Raw genomic sequence first — 21,945 nt, forward strand, 5'->3', positions numbered from 1 at the left:
GGGTACGTGGCACAGCATGGCATCCATCCACTGCAAATATTAAGAGCTTTGTTTACATCTATAATTTGCTTTTTCTTATCACTCAGTCATGAAAAGATCTCTTGGGGCTGGAAAAAACTGATAGGCAGGCTGCTCCCTTCTCTGGTAAAATACAAGTGGTGACATTGTTTCTCCAAACAGGTTCCAATCTACAGGACAACCACTAACATTTCTGCAAGCTGGGAAGAAGGTTTGTTTGGATGTCCAAACTCTTTTAGATAGCAGTCTCACATCTCTCTCAGCTGTAAGAGCCTTGACTGGCAAGTAAAATCCATATAATCAGGTGAAAATGCTGTGATTTTCCACTAAGGTAAATACTTAGTCTTACATACCTTACTGGTAAGTGCCTGAGATGGGCTGAGTGCCTCGAGGCTCCTGCCTGGGAGGAACATTTTTCACCACACTTTAGCTGGTGCCTTTATTCTGAAGCAGTTCTGCTGCTGCCACTGTGCTGCAGAGCATCACCCCAGGTCCATCCTGCCAGCAGCAGGGCTGCAAAACCCGAGCAGCACAGCCCAGGAGCTGCTCACAGATGCAACCTGCATCCCCAAGGACTCAGGGGCCATCTTCCAAAAAAACGCCAGGTATCCTCTCATCTGTTCCTACTGCATCCAGCATGATGCTGCATCTCACAGAATTGTTCTGCTCTCCCACAATCAATGGTCTGAAATTCAAGGCAAAAGCAATTCACTGCAGCTGTTTAAAACCAGGTCACAAAGCTGTGGATTGCTGTCAGCACCACCCCAGCGTGGCTCCCAGGTGCTCCTGTGGGTCACAGGGAGCTCTTTGGCTGGCTCTGGGTTTCCACCAGGGTACCTCAGAGAGGGACCACAAGTCCAGATGCTCTGCCTGGTACTGGAGCTCTTGTCTGAGGAACTAAATGGATTACCTGTCCATGCCAGGAGGGTTTCACCATCTGTTGCAGATATAATATTGATGAGGTTCTCAATTGAACATAACCATTTCATGATGCTATTATATGAAAAGCAGACAAAAAAACCCAAACCGAGCCATTCTGGGTTGCTGATGCTTGCTTTTGATCAGGGAGCCATGACCCATCTCCTTGTTGAGGTGGATTCTCCTTGGTGTCCCCCAGGCTGGTGCCTGTTGTGGCAGCTGTGTGTCCCCTTGGTGTCAGGCTGTGCCTCAGTGCCCCTCTCACCACGGTGTAGAAACTTTGTGAAGCCCCTGCTGCCTGGTTCTCACCCTGATGCATCAAAGTCCCTTTCTCACTCCTCCTCCTCTCTTCTGCAAGGACCTGGCAGTGCCTGGCAGGTACAGACTTGGTCCTGTGCAGAAGCAGAGCCCCCTGAGCTCCTGGGAAGGACATCAATCCCATTTTAGTGTGTTTTTTGAAGAATGGAGGTATTTTGTAGGGAACGGGAAGAAATGGGAAGGAAGAACTGTAAGGTGAGGAGACACAGCAGGAGTTGGTAAGTGAAGAAAGCAGCCAGCTGCCAGGGATGCAGCTGCAGAGCCTGAGCCAGCAGAGCACAGAGACCAGCTCTCCTCTGGAAACCACCGGCACAGGCTCCAAACCAGAAAGACCAGATGGTGCAGGAGCTGAGGCAGGAATACTGAGCCTCTCTTTGAGGGTCTGTGCCAAGGAGGTGGGATCAAAGGGTAATTAGGCTGATGAACAGTGATATTAAATGTATAAAATGAGGCTTACAATGTAAGAGGAAATCTTAGGAGAAATTATTTGAAGGGAGAAGCATAACGGAGTAAATCCCAACACAACTAACCTGCAGGGAAGCAGAAATACAGAACCTGCTCCCAGAAGTAAATCCATATAAAAACTCCAGTTATGTTTCCTGATTTTTATTACCAAGCACATATATGTATTCCATTTATTTGCTTTTAAAAGGGAGTAAACCCATAGGATTTCAAATATATTCTTCAGTTGTAATGAGACCAAATATATTTGGAATATGCACAAAATTAAAAACATATCTAAGTGCTTTGAGCAGCAGTCAGTGTTTGCTGAATGAGAGCCCTTAACCATGATTTTTAATTAGTATTGACAAAAACCTTAATATCAAGTTTATGTTATTACTTCTCACAGCTGCAGAGACAGCCAGGGCTCAGAGACCTCTATCGACAGCAACACCCAGACAGCATTAACTTGGAAACCAAACACAACTGCAGGGGCTTCTCTGTGCCAGTGGCATCAGACCTAACCAAACCCAACCAAACCTCTTTTCGTAATTATTATAACCAAGTCCAACCAGTCCTTTTACAAAACAATGACACTTCAAGAGAGGAGATTAAAAAAAAAAAAAAAAAAAAAAAAAAGCAAGTAAGCAAAAAATTTTCAGACAGACAGATTATAAAACAAGCCTGCCAATTTGATTACTCTGTAGATCATCAAAAGCAACAGCTACAAATCTGCCTATAATCCACTGATAAATGTGGTATCTTCCCATAGCTATATTGTCTATTAACTTAAGAATACTCTGACCTACAGAGTAGCTGTTGGATTCATTCTTTGCATTGTGCTGAAGTAAGTCTTAAGTTCATAAAGCAACACGAATATTAATAATGCTGAGCAAGTTTTGCCTGACATATCAGCTGCATTAGCTTAAAAAAGATGGATCACCAAATACCATAGTATTATAACCACGTGTGCAGAAAATTATACACACCCCAAAGAGGTGGTTTGATCAGGTTTTTTAGGCAGAAAAGCAATGCAAAGCAAAGCAATTCAGGCTATTATAGTTTTCTAAGTCCCTAAATCCTTACATAGCACAGACAAAAGTTCTGAGATGACCCTGTGCTTTAATGAGGTCTCTGTGTACTTTGGGTGCTGTAAATCATTCCTCTCCAAAACTTACTTTCAATTGCCTGTGAGTATAGAGGTCCTGCAAAGTAGTTGCCATGCCTAAACATTCTTTTAGTTGCCATTCCTTTACATTTCTTTCTGCTTCATTTAGAGGCTACCAAGATACTTTAAAATAATCTGGAACAGCTGTGATATAGAAACAACTTCAGCTGCAAAACAGCATCCTAGAAAGAACCAGGAGTGCTTATTTTGCTTGGTGACAGCAGGTATATCCACTCTTCTGCACAGACAGAGAAGGCAGACATGCCTGTGATTAAGAGCAAGTGTAGCACTGGCAGGGGACAGAAGTGGAGGATGGTTAAATTAACCTTTCACAGGCCACTTCAATGCTGACACATTCTAACACATTTTTCTGCAATCTTGCCTCTCTTTCATCACATTTCTGAGCACTCTCTGCTGTGTCTAACCCAATGAAACCCTGGCTGGGACCAGCAGAATCTGCTGTGAATAGTTTCTATTACAGTACAGCTGTTTGTGCAAGGATTAAATCTCATTATACCAGTCTGGGGAAACAGACAGCATTTTCTTCTGGTCTGAGTTCAGGTTAAAAAACCTTTATATGTAACTAGGAATCTGTTCCTCTGTTTCTTTCATCCTGGTTTGCAGCATTTAACAGCACCCTACTACAGGAGAGTGTAACTCCTACAGAACAAGTGGCAGAGCACAAAAAAAAAGCAGTTTCCATTGCACTTTTCTTATCAAGCTTTCCATAATCTTCCTGTAGACTTTCTTGTAGCAGCCCAGGGCAGTCAAAGCCTTGGTGACCTCGCTGCTGAATAACAGTAACTCTGTGACTGTTCCATTAATGTTACATGAACAAAAGTTCTGTAAGATATTTGCCAATATTTGTTATCTAGAGGCATTTTGAACAACCACCTTCACAGAAAGTCACATCACAGAGAAAAGAATGTTTCCTTGACCAATTGTTTGCTATTCTCTGGTGCAACCCTGAAATATTTTGAAGTGGTTTGCTTATGACTCAAGAAGGAAAAAAAATCAGTAAATAAAAAAGGAAAGATCAGAATCAAAGATTTTGCAGTTGATGCAGTCGGCTGACATTCATGACCTCCTGTGCTATTTAAAACCTAGACTGAAGGTGCAGAAGGCAGAGTGCCAGATAACTTGCAAGACTGATGAGGGAAAGAGAAGTTTCCACAACTGCAGTGCACAGTTTTGCACTGACGTATTGGCAGTCCAGCATTAGTCAGGCAGACAGAGAGCTTTCATCCAGAGTAGGAATATTAGCATGCAGTGCCTGACTGCATTTTCATTTGAAGCTGAGCAAAGCAGGCTCATTCTCTCCAGCAAGGCAGTCTGATGCCTTCTCCCAAGCATCATGTCCTACAGAAAAATAACCATGAAATATTAATCATTTCCTATTTAGAGCTACAACTGTCACAAATGATGTAGCTCTCTCATGTACCACCTCTTGCTGAAAAACTGTATAAGGAACACAGCAAAGGAGCAGAGAAAAAGCCTGGGCTGTGCAAGCAGGAGCAGGGACAGTGCTGAGTCCTGTGGCCAAACCAAACCAGATCATCCCCTGTCTCCCAGCACTGGGGTGCCACATGTTTATAACCAAGAAAATGCTGCCAAAACCTGCTCACAAAGTTCCCTGCAGAGGCACGGGATTGCCCCACACAGCAGGCAGTGCTCCCACGCCTTGCTGGCAATAAACACAGCACAGGGACACGAGGAATTTACAGCAAATCCCTTTGCATGAGGAGCATGCAAGTGCTGCTCCTGGGAGATCATCCTGGAGGCTCCACGTGAGTTTGGGAGCTGTTCATTCAGGGCTCAGCCTCAGTGCCCCGTGACTGGCAAGGACTGGCATTCAGCTGAAGCAGCAAATAATGAGAAATAATGTCTCTGAATAGCTGATAGGCAATCCAGAGCACGGAACCATTTGCATAAAACTTTGTCATTTCACACACGCAGACCTCTGGCAGGCAAAACCTCACAGCAGATCATTCAGGCACCAAGGGAAAGAAATTAAATCAGTTGTTTGCTACAAACAACTCATCCAGTTGTATCTGACATGACACTGCCTTATTACTAGGTACTGTCAATGCTCCAAGGTACCTGTGCCCAGGGTCTCAGGGCATCAAACTCTGTGTGACATCTGAAGACACACACTTGGCTGTTACAGGCTGCTGCAAATGCACCAGGAAGATCAAATTTTTCACATGGGTCAGGGGGAAAAAGCATTTCCAATGTCTCTGATGTTTACCAGACAGAATTGGGTAAATTTCACAAGAAATTAATGTCTAATTGAATGTTTGTAACTGGGACACTTTGGGGTTTGATGATAATTTTTGTCTACTATCAAATACACATTCAGTCACATATTTCATGGGTGTCTTCTGATCTTTTTCAATAACAATTATATCTTTTATCTGAAATAGAGCCTCCTTCTCACAATACAGCTTTTGTTACATACGTAATTTCGTGAAATCATGTGATTCTGTAGCACTTTTTCCCTCTTGACACAATGGAAATTAGTTTTAGACAGAATCAAAACATCCAACCATTACCTCTCTTACCAGGATCTTCTTGGAGACAGAGAGGGAAGCCATTTTAATGGAGCTGGCTTCAGTATCCACAAAAAGTTTCCCAGCTTTCAGTTCCAGTAATGGTTGCAAAACACTTTCTTCAGCCATTGCAGTGTGATACCAGTGTGATACCATACAAGTTTATTGAGCTAGAAAACCTTGAAACACTTGCTAGGACAATTAGCAGTTGCTCTCTAATGCTTGAAGGCAAATCAGAGTTGTTGTGCATCAACACTCAGCACACCCCAGGCAAGGGGCTGGAAGGAGGTGGTGAGTGCCTTTCTGCCTGCACAGTGTCCCTGAGGGTAGGGTTAGTCTCAAATACCCACAGTCCTTCCCCAGTTATCTCCAGCTCACTGGAAGTGTTGCTTTTGCTCTGTTTCCACTAACAATGGGCAGCCTGCAAGAGGAAGGGCTGAGGGAGAAAGCAGGTTCCTCCTTCACAGCAGGAACTGTGACAATGTGTTTTCCCAGTCACTGAAATTAAAGCAGCTGGTGAAGTTTTCCAGGCACAGTGGTGGATCCAGGGTAAGGCTGTGATGGGGCTCCAGGCTGTGGTGCCCCTTCTGCTGGCTGTGTGTGTGCCAGGCTGGCTGCAGAGCCAGCTCTTCACTGCAGGGACTCCTCAGCTCCCTTGGCCTCCCTGTTCCCAGTTTCTCCCTGCAGAACAGACAGCTCCCCCTCACCATCACAGCTTGAACATGAAGCATTCAAGACTGAGAGTCCCCTTTACTGTAAAAAAAAAGGCATAGAATTTTCAGCAGGTTTTGAGGGGGGTATGAAGGCAAACAACTCACAGGATAGAAAACTGCTCAAAATAAACCACGAGAAAAGGGAAATGTGACATAATGAAGTTACCTGCAAAAATTTCTGTGTTCTCCAGCATTGTGGCACTAGAGTCGACTCCAGCTCTGAAGCACAATCAATTTAATACAAACTAAAATATAGTTGTTTACAGCCTAGCTAAAGAACTTTTAATAATCTCACATCACAGGCTTTACATTTTAAGCTATACCATGAAAATCCAGTGGTGAGAACAAAAAGGCCAGGTTCAGCTATTCAGAGCAGTGAATCTTTTTCTCCTGATGTGCCATGCAGTGAAAGGCATCAACACTGTAACAAATACTAAGAAATCTGTCACTTGCTATCATCCAGCTGGAAAGAACAAACTCCCCAGGGCTCACTGTTGACAGTGCTGAAAGAAAGAGCCTCACCTGGAATCACACATTATTTCATCATGGGAATGCTTCAGTGTGCAGCCCTTCCACTTCAGATATGGGCGACAGGCTATTTTCTGCACTAATTAAAGGATGTTAAAATGAAATCAGCCACTTCTTATTGCCTGTCTCATGTTTTGTGTTCACGGGCGTGTTCAAGCACAGCCAGGGGTGGCTAAATTTTAACCACGAACAACTGGAAAAAGAAAATCAATAATTTCTAGATTAGTTGCCTTTTATTTCCCCATTCTGGTGATTAGAATTTCACATGCCATTTTCATATTTACAATTCACATAGCTGAAGCACCCCTGGAAATGGTGAATAACCACACATCCAGATTTTCCCCCTAAACGAAAGAATTTATGGGCAGTGGAGCACTGGATCCCTGTGGGCAGGTACACGTGTATTTGCTGACAGCAAATCCATCCTGGAACTAACACAGCCCTGGGGACGCCGGAGCAGGGCTGACCTGGGCTCACCCCACCAGGGGCACAGGCAGGCAGGGGCAGGGCCCAGCCTGTGCTCAGGTGTGTCTGTCCCCCTCCCTCCCTCACTCCCAGGGTGTTTGTGCTTTCTCTCTGCCACAGTGCTCCTTTCTGGTGCAGCACAGGAGGGAGGGTGGCACAGGACAGTGCTGTACAGAGAGCTGTGGCCTCCCTGTGAGCCTGAGCCCAGGTACCCGGTGTGCTCACACACTGTGGGGCACCCAGAGACAATTCAAGGCTGCCCCAGCCCACAGAAATATCTCAGCCCCTGCAGCCCCCTCACCTCACCCTGGACTCCACACAGCCCCAGCCTCTCCAAATTCACATTTCATAGCAAAGGACATTGCAGCCTTTCTGTAGCAATGCACTGCCACGCCCAAGCTGGTGTTTCCAGATAAGGAAAATCAGTTTACCTTTGAACTTAACAGGAAAATGGCCTGGACTCTTCTGTGATACTCTCACTGTGGTTGGTCCAGTGCCAGCACAGGGGCACTGGTTGGGCTTTAGAAATGTCTCCAACATCTGTAGCTGCTTCTATTGGCAACTAGCCAAGTTATCCTTCCTAAATCGTTAAGTATTTCTAAAGGTGCACAAAGGAGTTCAAAGGCTTTTAGGGGTGTTTTAGCAAGGTGTCAGGCTTCTCTAACACCTGTGCTCGGTTTTCTTTTGTTTCTGTACCATTTGTTAGTCTTTATTAAACCTTTTGCTTTACAAAACACACCTGAAGATTTTTGTATCACAAAATTATTTTAAGCCATTCTGGGAAAGGCAGGACACCCTGAGAGACTGATACATTTACACAGGACTCAACACTCTGGCCATGTGTTAAATTGTATTACCTTTCAACAGACCAGGCTCTCCTCCAGAGACAAAACCACACAGTGCCCCCAAACCACACCAAACCTAAGCTAGAAAAGGTACAAGAAACACCCCAATTTCCCCAATGGCATTCACACATATTGCTTTCCTGTGGCCCCACTGCCCACAGAAATCCCACTTCAGTTTGCTCCTCCCAGAAGCACACTGTGGAATCCCAGTGTCTGAGCCCTGGGAAGCCCCAGAGGCAGAGGTGGGAGCACAGAGATGCTCAGGGTGCAGCCAGGGCAGAGCCCACGCGGAGGGCACTCGCTGTGGGGACTGAGCAGTGCCAGGGGGCAGGCATGGAGAAAGGAGCAGAGACAGCAGCACTGCCCCTCTGGGGGCTCAGCAGAGAGCTCAGGGCTCTGCTGCCCCAGCCCTGTCCCTCCCCAGCCCAGGAGAGCACTGCTGTTTGTGTTCCCCTCCGAGCACACCGCTGCCCGCGGCTCTGCTCCGCACACCAGCACTGACAGGAGGCGCCCCAGGCTGGAAGCCCCTGGCAGGATCGCTTACTCAGAACCAAACCAGCATTGCTGGCATCATCCAGGAGGGACAGAGCAGGGTGATAACCCATGCTGTCCCCACTGTGTGACACACCAGCCAGCACAGCACAAGACAAATGGCTGCAGCCTCTGCAGGCGCCAACAGAAACCGTATTTCACACGAGTCGAATCCATCCATTCTAGGAAAACGCCCAAACATCCCAGCTTGGAAGCTCCATCTTCTTACTGACAACAGCAAAAGAAAACAGCTCAGATATCAGTCACATGAGTTTCCTTTTGCTGTTGGCAAGTTAAGAAAGTGTGTTCAAAAAACAGTAAATAATCTGCCTGACAATTCAGAAATATCTGCATTGTTTTGTGCCTCTGTCACAGCATTAGTGTCCCTGGGGATCTCTCAGTGGCATGGACTCACTCAAAAAGCAGCAGTGCAAAACCCCACATGGCACACAGTCAGCTTGTCTGTCACATGGGCTGCTCTATGGAGCCAAAAGTCTGAAATGCATCAGGATAAGGCATTAGGGAAACAAGATCACCAGCAGTCTCTGCATCTTCCTGATAGCAGCACACAGAATAAGGACAAATTAGGAAACACAAGGCCTGCATTTGGGTTTGTCACAGCAAAGGTTATCTTCGTGCCAACTTGTCACCTGGATTGATTCTAATGCCTTGCAAGTCTCTGCTAAGGTCACAGAGTTACCCATCTGCAAACAGGAGAGAACACAAACTCAACACTACCAGGTACAAAATGTTTCCAGCTCAGGTGGGTTTCCCTGTTGATGAAGCAGAGTCACACAGGTGCTGGGAGTGCACACAGACCCATGGCAGCAGCTCTCAGCCCCCATCTTCTCCCAAGTAACCAGAACTGAGGGTCAGTAGTTACAGAAAATTATTGCTGCTGGAGCTCCTCAAGGGGGAGAGGTGAAACCAAGAGTGTTTCTTGCTCCAGGGGAATTCTTGCCTTTATTACCAACTACAATCACAGAGAGTGACCATCGCAATTTACAATCCTCTATCTGTGCTTTAACTTCTGTTCCCATGGGGGGATTTTTCCAGTGCTGCAATGGAACACCACGCTGCTCTGTCACTGCTGTCCAGCAGCACGCTGAACACTGGGAGCCATCCTGGTGAGGATGACACTCCTCAGGACAGCCCTCCAGCCTGAGGGATGGGATACTCACCCAGCACTCCCTGTGAGCTGGAGTCAATGGTTCTTCCAGGCTCCTCCAAAAGAGGGCAAACCCGGGCAGCCCAGCCCACCCGAGGGGCTGCTTGAGGGAGGGGAGGATTGCTCATCTTGCTCTGGCTGTCCACAGCTGAACTGACTCCACACTTCACACTGAGAGAGCTCAACCTGCATAAGGTGAACACCATCCAAAGTGATCACATTTTGAAAAAAAATCAACCCAGATGCTGTAACACATTGGTGGCACTGTATGGAGAATTTCTGCTCTGTAGTACCTGCAAAAGGCAGCACCAGATAAAAGCCAACCCGCCCACTGCACCCACACATTCCTGTTATCAGCTCATGCTGAATTTCAGGCACCATTCAAACAAAAGAACAACATTTTTCCAGCCCATCAACATCAAAGATTAATTATATTTTTAATTAAAATGACTGTTTTCAGATTGACATGGCCTTTATAATGTCTCTGTTGCACTTGAAAGGGATGAGAGGTGAGGAACTTCCCTAACTGCTGTTGGTACCGAGCTCTGCTCATGCAAGAGTAATGTCAATGCACGGGCTCAGCCTTTAAATTCAGCTGAAATTTTATAAGTTCCTGAGTTCATATGAGGAAATAGCAGCAGTGGCATTGACCACCATCAGTCCCAAAATAGTTTTAATCACTTCTTACTCCACCTTTACTGTAATTATATGAGCCTTCCTTTGCAATAATTACACATCATACCAAGGACGAATGGCTTTTGATTTAGTGATCTCGTTCAGTAACTAATGGTAAGATTAAGACAGTCCTTCATTAAACATTAATGATTAATACATCAATACATCTAATAGCTAAAGATATTAGAGTAGTTTCTTCATATTCAATTATTGTCCAGAATGATGGCTCAGGAGGGTTCCATAGGAATATTGGGAGTTGTAGGAAAGGGTTAATCATCCTTCACGAGTCGCTAAGCAACAGTGTTCTGCTCTTATGGCATGTTTTGCCAGCCAGAGCCTTGCAATGATGCAACCTCCCTGCATCTTATCCAGAGATGCATCTTATCCATCTCTTTATGGCTGAAAACTTGCCTGCCCAAACAGCAAATCCCTGGGCTGCTCACAGACTTAAATTTAGCTTCTGGTAGCTATTAGTTTTCAGATTGATTTATAGCAGTTAATTTTCTGTTCCAAAACATACATTGTATTTTAATATGAGTTAAATGATGGAAAAGAGGTCTAACTAAAATGTGGCTGTAGAACTAAGAACAAAGAAACCCTAGTATTCAGCAATATTCAATATCCCACTAATAAGTCACTTCATGAGACCTATCAAATGTAACAAATAAAAGCAAACTTGAAAGACTGCAGAAATTCAGAAGCCAGGTTCAGGCTTCAGGAATGGTCTCTTCTCAGTCCCAGAGGGAAAAGAGAGCTACAAGGAGGGTACAGACAGCTTCAGGCAGCTGCACTGAGGTGCAACCCACACCACACCAAGACCACATCAATCATCAAGAATTACTGAGGTCTGGTAACTCATAAATCAGTCTCATTTATTTGTGTTTATCTGGCAATATATAGCTTATAAACACCATAATCAGAAGGAAGGATGCATCCTATAATGAGCAAGGCCAAAAAAACAGGGACATCGGAAATACAATTCCAGCCTTTGAAAGTTAATTTTCTCACTTCTGCACAGACTTGGGGAACATTTAAATTCATAAAGGAACATCAAGATTGTTATGGGTACAGCACATGTAAATCAAGCACTCCTTGCTCAGCGTCAATCACTTACTATCAGCCAACCTCTGCGAAACAACACAAAATCTCTGTTCTGCCAGCATTCACTACAAAAACAACTAATCAGATTTAATGGAGCCAGGTTTTGCTTTATTTCCTGCTAATTTCCTTGTCGCCTTATATAATACAGTAAGACCTGCTAACAGTAATATTCTGCTCTGTGTTTGTTGCAGGGGTGTATCAACTTACTGGGGCAAGGAAGGTCTCAGCCCAAGCACCCTGGATCTGTGCAGGAGTCAGACACAAGCCCCAGCAGCTCAGGGCTGGGAAGGCAGCCAGCAGCTCTGCAGGTGCTCTGACCCTCCTCTGGTCACTTTGGTCACACTGATCACTGATCTCAGCAAAGTGAAAAACCCCAGAGCTGTTCTGCACTAACAGCTGGGTTCATAAATGAAAGTATCTGGAGAGGGTCAAGGACTCTCGTGACCAGGAACGCTTTTGCTTGGGAGCAGAAAAGATGTCTATGTAAAACAGGTCTCTGAATAATGACCTTGCCTTCTGCAAGGTTGCTCCAAGCAGGCTGGGAGGTTTCCTTTGGCAATACTGAAACTAAAGACAAGGTCTGTGTGAAGGAATGTTGTGTTTTATTACTTCGCTACATAATTAGTGCCTTAGGCAGCCAAATCACAAGAAAAGAATGAAAATCTACGGATTTGGGGAGCTGGGTAGCCTAACTTCATTGAGAAATAAATGATGCATCTAGCTCTATTTCAGTCTCAATGCTGATGCTGGTTTATTTATTCCCTACATTTTGTAAAGACATTAAACAAGTGAGCATTTTTTATAAGAATGCTGGGGTGTCATGTGTTAAGTTAGTTTTCATCTAAATTTCTTAAAACAGGATGATTTCAATATTGATGAGGAACAAAAAACCTTTGAGTGAAGAAAGACAAAAGTCCTTTAAACACACACAAATATTTGTTTCAGTAAATTCTCTATTGAGAATGAATTCTATATTGTAACAAACTGGGTTTGCTTCTAAAATACCTTCACCTCTTCCCATGTAAGGATGGATTATGTGAGGAGAGGCTCACACCTAAGAGCTCATCACCTTCTGGACTTGCAGTTGGACCAGGGGGACTTTTGGGATGCAGCCACCACAGGCACTGGGAAACCTGAGAGGAAAGACCAATGTGTGGGGAGCTGACAGCAGTTCTGGAAGCAGAACCAGCTGATGAAAAGAAAGCTCAAAGAGCCAGAAGGAAACCCAGGAGCAGGAAAGCTGAGGGTGTCCCAAAGAGGCAGGGTGGAGGTGCTCCTGCTGGTTCTTCCCCTCCTGCTCAGACACAGGAGCTCAGACTCACATAAATATGACTGGGCACTCAGTCAAGGTGCTTCCTCCACTGTGCACTTGAACTTGGGGCTTGACTTGCAAGGCTGATGATATTTAAAATGTACATCCCAGTTTGTTTCTGCTCTGGAAACCTGCCCAAGCTCTGACAGAAATTCAGCTCCAGCTCAGATGTGAACTCCTTTGAAGTCCTCGTGGCTGTGTTTCAGTCCTTTTCCAGCGATCACCCACCAGCCAAAGGAAACCTGTACATTTTAAAGCCAGGCTTTCAAACACACTTGCTAAATCTCTATAGTTCATGGTGTTTTGGAGGGGACAACAAGCTCCCATGTCTTTGAGTGAACTCCCTCCAGTTCACTGAAGTTAGGCAGACTCCAAGAGCCCAGGAATGCAGTCAGACTCTTTCAGGTGGCTCTAGCAGCAGGGATGGACAGTGACTCAGTGAGGAGAGTGGAAGTGACTCATGAAGCAGCATTTCCCCTCCCTGAGCCAGAGTGTCCTAGCTGAGCCAGGGCCTCTGAGCACCAAAGTGATTACATTAGATTTCTGCTGCTTTTTCTGAGAGGAGCTAATGAAATAAAGCTGGAGAGATCTCACTGCCCCTCTTGGAAAGGCAGAGCTCCCCACGCCACCGAGGCCACTCTCATTCAGGAATAAAACACTCTGCAGCAGGGACCTTCACTGCTGGGGCTGCCTGCTTCTTTAGCAATATGAAAATAGAGCTGGACTCAGCCTCTGAAGGCCTCCTCCGGCACAATAGTATTAGAAACAATTATTATTATCTAAATTACTTCTGTAGGGCCATGAAATGCATATAGACACAGTGAAAAACAGGAAATCTCAAGTAATACTCAAGTGCATGAATAAGACATGTACTCCCCCCACCCCCTCCAGACACGCTGTAATACAGTCAGACAAGAATCCAGGGCACAATCATCCCCTATATTTTGAAAAAAGTAAGCAAAACTGACAGCAGCATGGAAACAGCAAGGTGGTCTTTCTGTGTGCCATTAATTCACTTGTACTTTTTCTAGCCTCATAACCCACACTTTCCCCATCAATCTCCTGTTTGAGTATCCAGATCAGACCTGGTTTAGCTCACATTTCCACAGAACTCAACAAACCCTTGCTCTGCTGGGGCAGATGGCTCAGAATATATCAAACTCTTCTTGTGCAGTTGCTCCCAGCCTTCTTTCACTGAAAACCTTCCCCAGGGGGGAACTGGGCTAACCTGTCACCTGTCATCTTAACTTTAAAGGATGACTATTGAAGATAAAGTAAATGAGGTATTTATAATAAGGGCTGACTGATTTTCTGAGAAAAATAATAATTTCTTCAGCAGCTTTAAATTTTCGTAACCCTACAATTCATTGCTATACTTATAGATCCACATATAGCTACATTTGATATTCATGTCTAGTCAGGCTCCATTTAGCCAGGGAAATGCCACTACATGGAAGGAAGCCATCTGTTCCAAAACAATCAGGTTGACCTTGTTTTCCAGCAGGCTGGATCTAAAGAAGGGCACGTCTTTGTCTCTCTGAGGAGACAAGGTGCCACGCTCTCAAAATTCAGAGCAGCTTCACAGGGACACTCGGAATCCTGCCGCAAAGTCGGAAGGATGTGATGGGCAAGATCAGGCTGCTAGAGCAGGGGTGCCACAGGAATTTCCCTGTTCATGAGCACGGACTGAAGGCAGGATGATCCTGAGGGGTCTGCTCGTGTCTCCTGAGGAGCAGGGAGCAGTTAATGACTGCACCAGAGTGGAACTTCTCCTCTGCCTTCAGTACCTGCGAGAACAGCTCGTAGCTGATGCACTGGAGTCATCCCATGTGCTGGCTTACACAGGGAACAGAGCCCTCTGGAAATCCCACAGTGCCTGATCAAGGATGGAAGATAAAAGAGGAACTTATTTCTGACCTTAGAAGAAAAGAAACGCATCCCCTCAGGCATGGGAAAAAAGGCTCCTCTGTAAAGTTTTAAACTTCTAAAATTTAACTTTTGAAGCTATTCTTTTTCTTATAAAAGAAACAAAGAACAGAACTATCAGAACCCCATCTCTGAGTGCTCTGTCAATAATTAATGGTGACACACCTAAGGCAGCCAGCTCTGGCATTACAAGAACTCCCTAATGCCTTGCTGTGTAAGGCATTGACTGCAGCCCTGGGGGCTGGCAGCTCCAAGGAGCCTCATGAGCTCTCCCAAGCACAAACTGAGAGGGCAGAAATGAGTGAACAAATCTGATGATTTGACCAGCAAACAGTTGTGCCTTTTCCTACACAACATGGTGATCACTGATGAGCACCAGGGCAGGCAGCAGCCAGGCCTGTGCTCAGATGAGAGTGCCTGAGGGAGGGAACCCTCCAATGTCCAGGCTTGGACACTGGCTCAAGACCACGATTTATGAGAAAACCTACTGGACAATTTCTGGGTACTGTTAACTGGGCTGGAGAAAGATTCTGAACCCATCCTTTAATCCCAGTTTGTTTGGTCCTTTGTGTTTATCTTTCTCCAATTATTATTTTTTCAGACAAACTCACATTTTGCTGAGTACAGAGAGCAAAAGATTAAATGGCTGGCTGAATCAGTCATTAAAAAAAAAAAAACAACCCAAACCAAAAAAGCCTATACTTGCTTTGCAGTTATGAGAAAAAAAGTGTCTGGAGAATAGGGAAAAATTTCAAACTTGTTTTTAAACCTTCCAGCCGTTCCCACAGAGAATACTTCCAGTAATAGAAATGTCAGAGCAAAGGCCATCAGCTGTCCTCATCCACAGGGCAAAGACTCCAGGGGAGGGAGCTCAGAGGCTCCCAGGTGCTCAGGGTTATGTGCAGACCCAGGCTTTGGTGTCCCAGAGGATTTCTTGTTGCTGGCAGCTTCTCAGTGCTGTAGGGCACCTCACATGGCCATTTTCTCTGGGTGGCTTTTAACAGTATCTTCAGAATTTATTGCTTTATTGCATCAACATATTTCCAGAAATCTTTCTCTATTTTTAATATGATATTTGACTACACAATATATCTGATTTCCCAGGGAACAATAGGAAGACCCTTTTTAATGAGCATTTTTAAAAAAGCATCTTCTGTAGAACTAACATTTGAGATGAAAAATGTTGATTCTCAGAAGCAGTATTCGATTTAGATTTTAACTGGTGTCCTCCTTTTGATTTTGTTTTATTCCCACACTTCATAAGTCCCTGTTTGTTTTTCCCTATTTTCAATATTACTCAATTTTGCTGGCATCTCTGCTCTGAGACCTTCATTATTATTATTACATGTCATACAATGTATGCTCCACCTGCAAGCAACACAATTTGCTTTGCTGACACCTTTTCCCCTGCTGTATAAATAACCACCCTAAGCTCTGATATCCCAACTGGGCTCAGTCCCACATCCCAGGCTCAGTGGCTCATGATGCTGAAGAATCCAAGTCTCACAATATCAAGAGTTCTTAGTAAAGCCAGGTATACTTATAATGTCATTTCTTTATTAGAATCACTTCTTTCAATATGTAAGCCTCTCCAGGCCCTGAAATTAATAGGAATTTGAACATAGGAATCTCAAAGGCTCAGAAGGCAAACACGAAAAGTTCCAGAAGGGATGTGCCACAGGACCAGAGTTTCAAATCATCCATCCTTGGCTGTGATTCTGTGGGGAACAGAGTCACTTGGTTCATGATCTCTGCTTGCTTGTGACAGGGTATGTACAGAACCTCTCGCTGTTAACTTCTGCAAATTGAGCTCTACCACTGCCAAAATCAATGCAAACTTCATTTCCTTCTGATCACACCTTCCATGGGTTTGACAACCCACTCACTACAGCACGGCAATGATCTGGGAAGCCACAGCCCTCATAACTGTGACTGCTCTCCTCATCCTTCTGGCTCTGGTTTCCCCACTCAGGACAGACAGCCTGTTGCTAGCATCCCATCCCAGATTTCACATTCCAATGAACCCTCCTGCTCCCCTCCATAAGATTTCATGTATCATCTCTGCTGGGCCTTTGCTGTTATCCCTAAATATCTAAATAGCCACCCATTCTCCCACCCCACCAGGAGGCCTGGCCCTGCTCAAGGAGCGAGGCCAGCTCATCTGAAAGGGTCCAGCCTGGCCACTGTGTCTGCAGACTGAGAAGTGGGCTCTGGAAATCATCTCACCACAGAAATGGCAAATCTTCAGCTATTGCAGTTCCAGGAGAACTCTCTTCCACAGTGATGTTATCTGGTTTCATCTGCCAGGGTTTTTTAATCTATCAAGAATAACTCAGCCCATTGAATAAGCACATTTAGGAAGCTGATGATAGGGAGCTGTAGGGTTTGGGGCTAAAGTGGGTATGGAGGAGCTGATACGATCAGTTACACTTTGAATGAATCAGTTCAAGAAAGCAAACCCACAGTAAATTGGCCACAGTGCTGAAAGATGAAAACCAGTCAGTTTTCAACAAATCATTTCAAAGTTTCTCTTTCAACAACTGTAGTTAATTAGGCTCTGCCTACATATCCGTGGGCTTTCACAGGTCCATGAACACAACACCCAAAGACAGAAAGGTTCATCAGACTCAAATGGTTTTGTTGTGTGGGCTTTCTTTCTTGTTAGTTGTCTGACAGGCAGAGCAACAACTTCCTTGTCACATTGTACAGGTAATTAAAGTCAATGTTTGCAAGCAATCCTACGCTCCCCGTGGTCCCAGCACTACTGCTGTGTAGGCAAAGCTAAACCTAATATTTTGCCAAGACCAAGCATCATCCTTCTGTTCTAAGGCAGTTTCATCTGACCACTTAAGGGATGGGATTGTTCTGGGAGTAAAACTGCCCATCTTATTCTACCTCTGGGTAAAAGGCAGCAGCCTTTGTCCAAGGCATTTAAAACTAGAGAGGAAGAGTTCAGCAGTGAATAATTCACTATTTAGGAACTTATCCGGTTTTGACCTTGTCTGAAATAAAGTCCTACTCACCTGAAAGAGAACCTAATGAATTCTTTGATCATGGCATGTTGGCAGCTGAAGTTTAAAGCTCATCACATTGAGTGCAACATCTCTTGTCATGATACCGATTTAGCAGCAGCTCTAAATGATCCAGTCACCCCCAGAAAATGTTCATGAACAGAAGAACTATCAGTGAACAAACCTGGGCAGCTCTGCTTTCTTTGAGACTACACAGCTTTAGGCTATGAGATATTTACAGCCTTCCAGTAAAATCCATGTCTTGCACTATCAAGGGCATTTGCTTCCCCAAGAACTCTCTTCTAGAAAACATAAATATGGTTGAAGTGGTTGTGGCAAGTGAAATATAGATGATGGTCAGAACTATATTACATAAGCTTTACATGAAATTGTTAAGTCATGCCTATGCTTGACTGACACCAATGACTATCTAAAAGCTATTTACAGTGGTATCAACAAATCAGTGAGATCATTGTCCTCTTCCCTCACTTCCCAATACCTGGATTCTAGCAGATCCAGGTAAATCAACTGCGTCTTCATAATGAAAACAGAAATTTAATTATTCACAAGCCTTCCCCTTGAGCTTTCTCTGGGCTTTTTGTGAATGATTAACAGAGCAGCTGCTCCAGACAGCACTCTCAATCCCTGCTTGCTGGCCTGTTAACAGCAGTGACTCATCAGCACATGACGTCAAAGCCTCCTCTCCTCTGAAATGGCAGGAAGGAGGTTTCATTAAAAAGATAAAAAAAGGTATCAACATAACAGCCTGAACTTCCTCCTAAACACAGGGGTTTGGTCAGGGGTCATCTCTGCTGCTGCCTGAGGAGCTGCACCCTGCAGAGGCACCCACAGCACCTTTGCAGGGGAAACTTTTCTGTTGAGTACCAAGACCATAAACATACTTCTGCCAGCACACTGCTTCATCAGATACGGACTGACAAATGAAAACAAACCTCCCAGCCTTGGGCCTTCTGGTAAGCCCTGCTAGTGCAGCCCACAGGAACCTCCCTGCTCAGCAGCCCTCGGCTCACGCCCTGCCCGTGGGAGGGCATCCATGAGATGCTGTCACAATCCAAAGCAGCTGTTCATCAGTCCTTGAAATGTCCAAATGATGCTGCCCAGTAACACCTAATAAAGGTGCCCAAACAGGAAGAGAAGCATCAGCAAGTCAGGTGTTACCAAACTCCAGACCCTCTGTCCCCTGTGCCTTGCTAAGGTTAGGTGAAATGTGAAGACACGGAAAAATCATACATGAGCACAGCCGTGAATTTGTGAAACCAACAAGAACTGAGAGCCATAAAGGCAGAAGAAGTAACCTAGAAAGGGGCTATGTCTATGTAGTTAAAACTCAGATTTTTTTACTTGAGACTGCAAGTCCTGTTAGATGGACCGGGGCATTTTACCCAGAAAACCTGCAAAGTGATGGAGAGGGGTAACTTGAGATTTAGCTCTTACATGGGATTAATTGCTAACATCTGTGATATGTATTTTCTCTTTAGACAGCTTTAGGCAGCCAAGCCCCAGGCTCCTCTGAGCCCGGCAGCAGCTCTCACTCCTCAGCTGGGAGTGGCAGTGGCAGGGGCAGGGGATATATTTAGCTCCCATCCCGGCTGCCTGGAGGGCAGCATCACTTACAGCTCCCGAATCCCGACCTCCCCAGCACGTTGGAAGCAGAAATACTGCTGTTAGCTCCATCTCTTCATCACAGTCAGTCAATTAGGGAGCAAAGTGGAGGTTTGGAAAGTGCATGGGGCAATGTGGGGCTGTCCCCACACAGGGGATTTGTGCTACACCTGGAAAATGCAGCCGGAGTAGGGCTGTGCTCCCACCTGAGCTCCTTTTCCCCATGTCTGCTCAGGCTGCAGCCACAGTGAAAGGCAAGAATGACTGAAATGATAGACCAAACATATGGAACAAAAAAGGTGCAGAAAAAACTATTACACACAGGCCAAGGGTTGCCATGACACTCACCTCTGCCCATACACTTTTCTGTTTAAAATAATCAACAAAATCAACACCATCTTTCTGTCATTTTGGTGTGGAATGGGTTTCCTGTCTGACCTTTTGGCTCTGTTAGCATTCTTAGCCTTGGCTCAGTTTAACTGCTTGCTTTTCTGTGGAGTCTCTGTTTACCTGCATTCCAAATCAGTTTTCTCAAACAGATCTGCAGCAGAGATGGAAAGTTCACAGCAAAAATTCCCTCTGGGTATCTGAGTTAACTCTGGACAACAAACAAATGTGAGCGAAAATGTGAGTGAAAATACTCTTCTTGCTCATGTTTCTAGAATTGATTAGCAATGAAGTCTTAACAGTTTTCCATACGGCTCTTAATGTCATATTTGGACCCTATATAACATTCCAGTTTGGAAAAGCACCAAGCTGCCATCTGATCTAGTAGCAGAAACACCCTACACCAAGCACCACAAACTGCAAAATTCACCTGAGCTAGACCGAGCTCTGCAGTTACAGGGAGGAGAAACAGGAAATACAGCACCAGAAATGTGGTCATTGCTCAAACAAGGCCTTCCAACAGACTTGGCATTCTTGGCAGAAGCACACACAGAAAGGAGACGAGAGAGGAAGGTTGTGGAAATGCCATCAGCAGGAGCTGAGGGCTGAGCAGAGCACAGCTCCCGGGCTCCACTGCTCTGCTGTCCCTGCAGAGACAGAGCCTTGCCTTCCCTCTGTGGAAAGTCAGTTCACAATGAGTAGAGAAAGGAAGAGACAGGAGGTGAATGAGAGTTTATGTAAGACTAGATATGAAGAAAAGGAAAGGAAGGAAAATCAGGCTGGAGAAAACAGGGAAGGCTTACAAATAAAAGGTGATAAATGGAATGGGGGCAGCAGCGATGTAGAAATGAGCAGAATGAGTGAAAGCTGTGGATAACACCATCGAAAGTATTCCCCTCCAAAAGGTGTGGAGACTGCACCTGAAGGCATTTCTTCTCAGTCTTCCCCCTTGCAATCTCCTTCCGTGGCTTGTCTCCCCTCTCTGCCATGCCCCTGCAGGGATGCTGGAAGCAGGGCAGTCTGCCTCTGCTCCCGCCAGCTGCTGCTGGGGACCTCTCTAATGCTCTTGGCTGCCATCCCTGACTCAGAGATTTCCTGCTTCCCCGACCTGTGCCAAGGGGAGGCTGCATGCCAGAGACCTGGAGGACCTCCCTGCTGCTCCTGGCCAGGATCACCTTGGAGCAGAAGGGGAGCAGTAAGCATTTTCACTCCTATTGCCTTGTGCCACGCTGTTACTGCTTGGCCTCATACACAGCCCTCAGCAGCTATACAGTCATTCCTGGAAGGAATGGCAGAAACCCCTCCACATCCATCACTAGATTTATAAACAGATTTTGTATTTTCATTGAGGAATAGAAGGAAAATGGAGGTTCTCTCTCTAAGAATACATTTGCTTTTCTGTTAGTTTTTCCTTTTATCAGAGTAATCTGCAAATATTTAGGGCCCCAGATTTTTCCCCTTCAGGAGAGAACTGGATGCTCCAACATGGCTATTATGACAACCCTCTTTGCACATGACACACAGCCTTCTCTGCCTGTTAATGCGTGGCAGGACAAGCCAACCAACAGCAAACCCTTGTGTTTTGTTGCCAGCCCCTCAATTCCTTCTTCTGTCCCAAATAGGACTAACCTGGCCACCACACTGTCAGAGACCAGCTGTCCATGTGTGCCCTCCCCTCCACAGGCACCAGGCTGCAGCTGTGCCCAGCTGTGTTCCAGCACCCACAGAAGAAGCCAGATAGCCAGAAATCATCCCTTTTGAAATTCCTTTCTTCACCGCCTGCCTTTAAGTTTCCTGTCCTCCAGAAAAGCCCAGCCTGTTAGAGGTGAGCTCTTCTGCTTCTTCCCAGCTGGAAAATTACTTGTGGGAACCTGACACCCACAGCCAGAACCTGTTAGAATTTAAACAATCTTCATTTCTCATTAATTTTGTCTTAAAACATGACTGCAGAGTTATAACAGTGAAAAGAACTCCCCTTTTCCTACACCTGGACAGAAACAGCTGTTTCCTCAGTGCTGAGCCAGCCAGACAGGGGGTGATTTAATGCAGGTACCCCTTTAAAGCAGTCTCAGCTTTCTGCCGTGTTTGTAACAGGGTAGAAAGTATTTGCTGAAGCCAGGCCTCATGCTCAGCTGTTTTTAGCAGTTACAGAGTGTAAGAAAATAGGAGAAAGGAATTGTGCTCCTGCTTTTCATCGGTTTAGTTGCTATTTACATTTTCTGACCAGCTATTCATCACCACAACTGAA

At 45.2% G+C, this 21,945-nt stretch overlaps 1 protein-coding gene across 1 annotated transcript in view; it reads right to left on the reverse strand.

The window, feature by feature from the left end:
• SCG2 (secretogranin II) overlaps positions 1 to 20,725 on the reverse strand; it is a 33,440-nt gene extending 12,715 nt beyond the window's left edge. The window contains exon 1 of the mRNA XM_063408069.1: positions 20,618 to 20,725. Coding sequence (XP_063264139.1) covers positions 20,618 to 20,686 — 69 coding nt within the window. The 5' untranslated portion in view covers positions 20,687 to 20,725. The remainder of the gene's footprint in view (positions 1 to 20,617) is intronic.
• Between the last annotated feature and the right edge of the window lie 1,220 nt (positions 20,726 to 21,945).

This window comes from Prinia subflava, chromosome 11 (assembly GCF_021018805.1).
Source record: "Prinia subflava isolate CZ2003 ecotype Zambia chromosome 11, Cam_Psub_1.2, whole genome shotgun sequence".
NCBI lineage: Eukaryota > Metazoa > Chordata > Aves > Passeriformes > Cisticolidae > Prinia > Prinia subflava.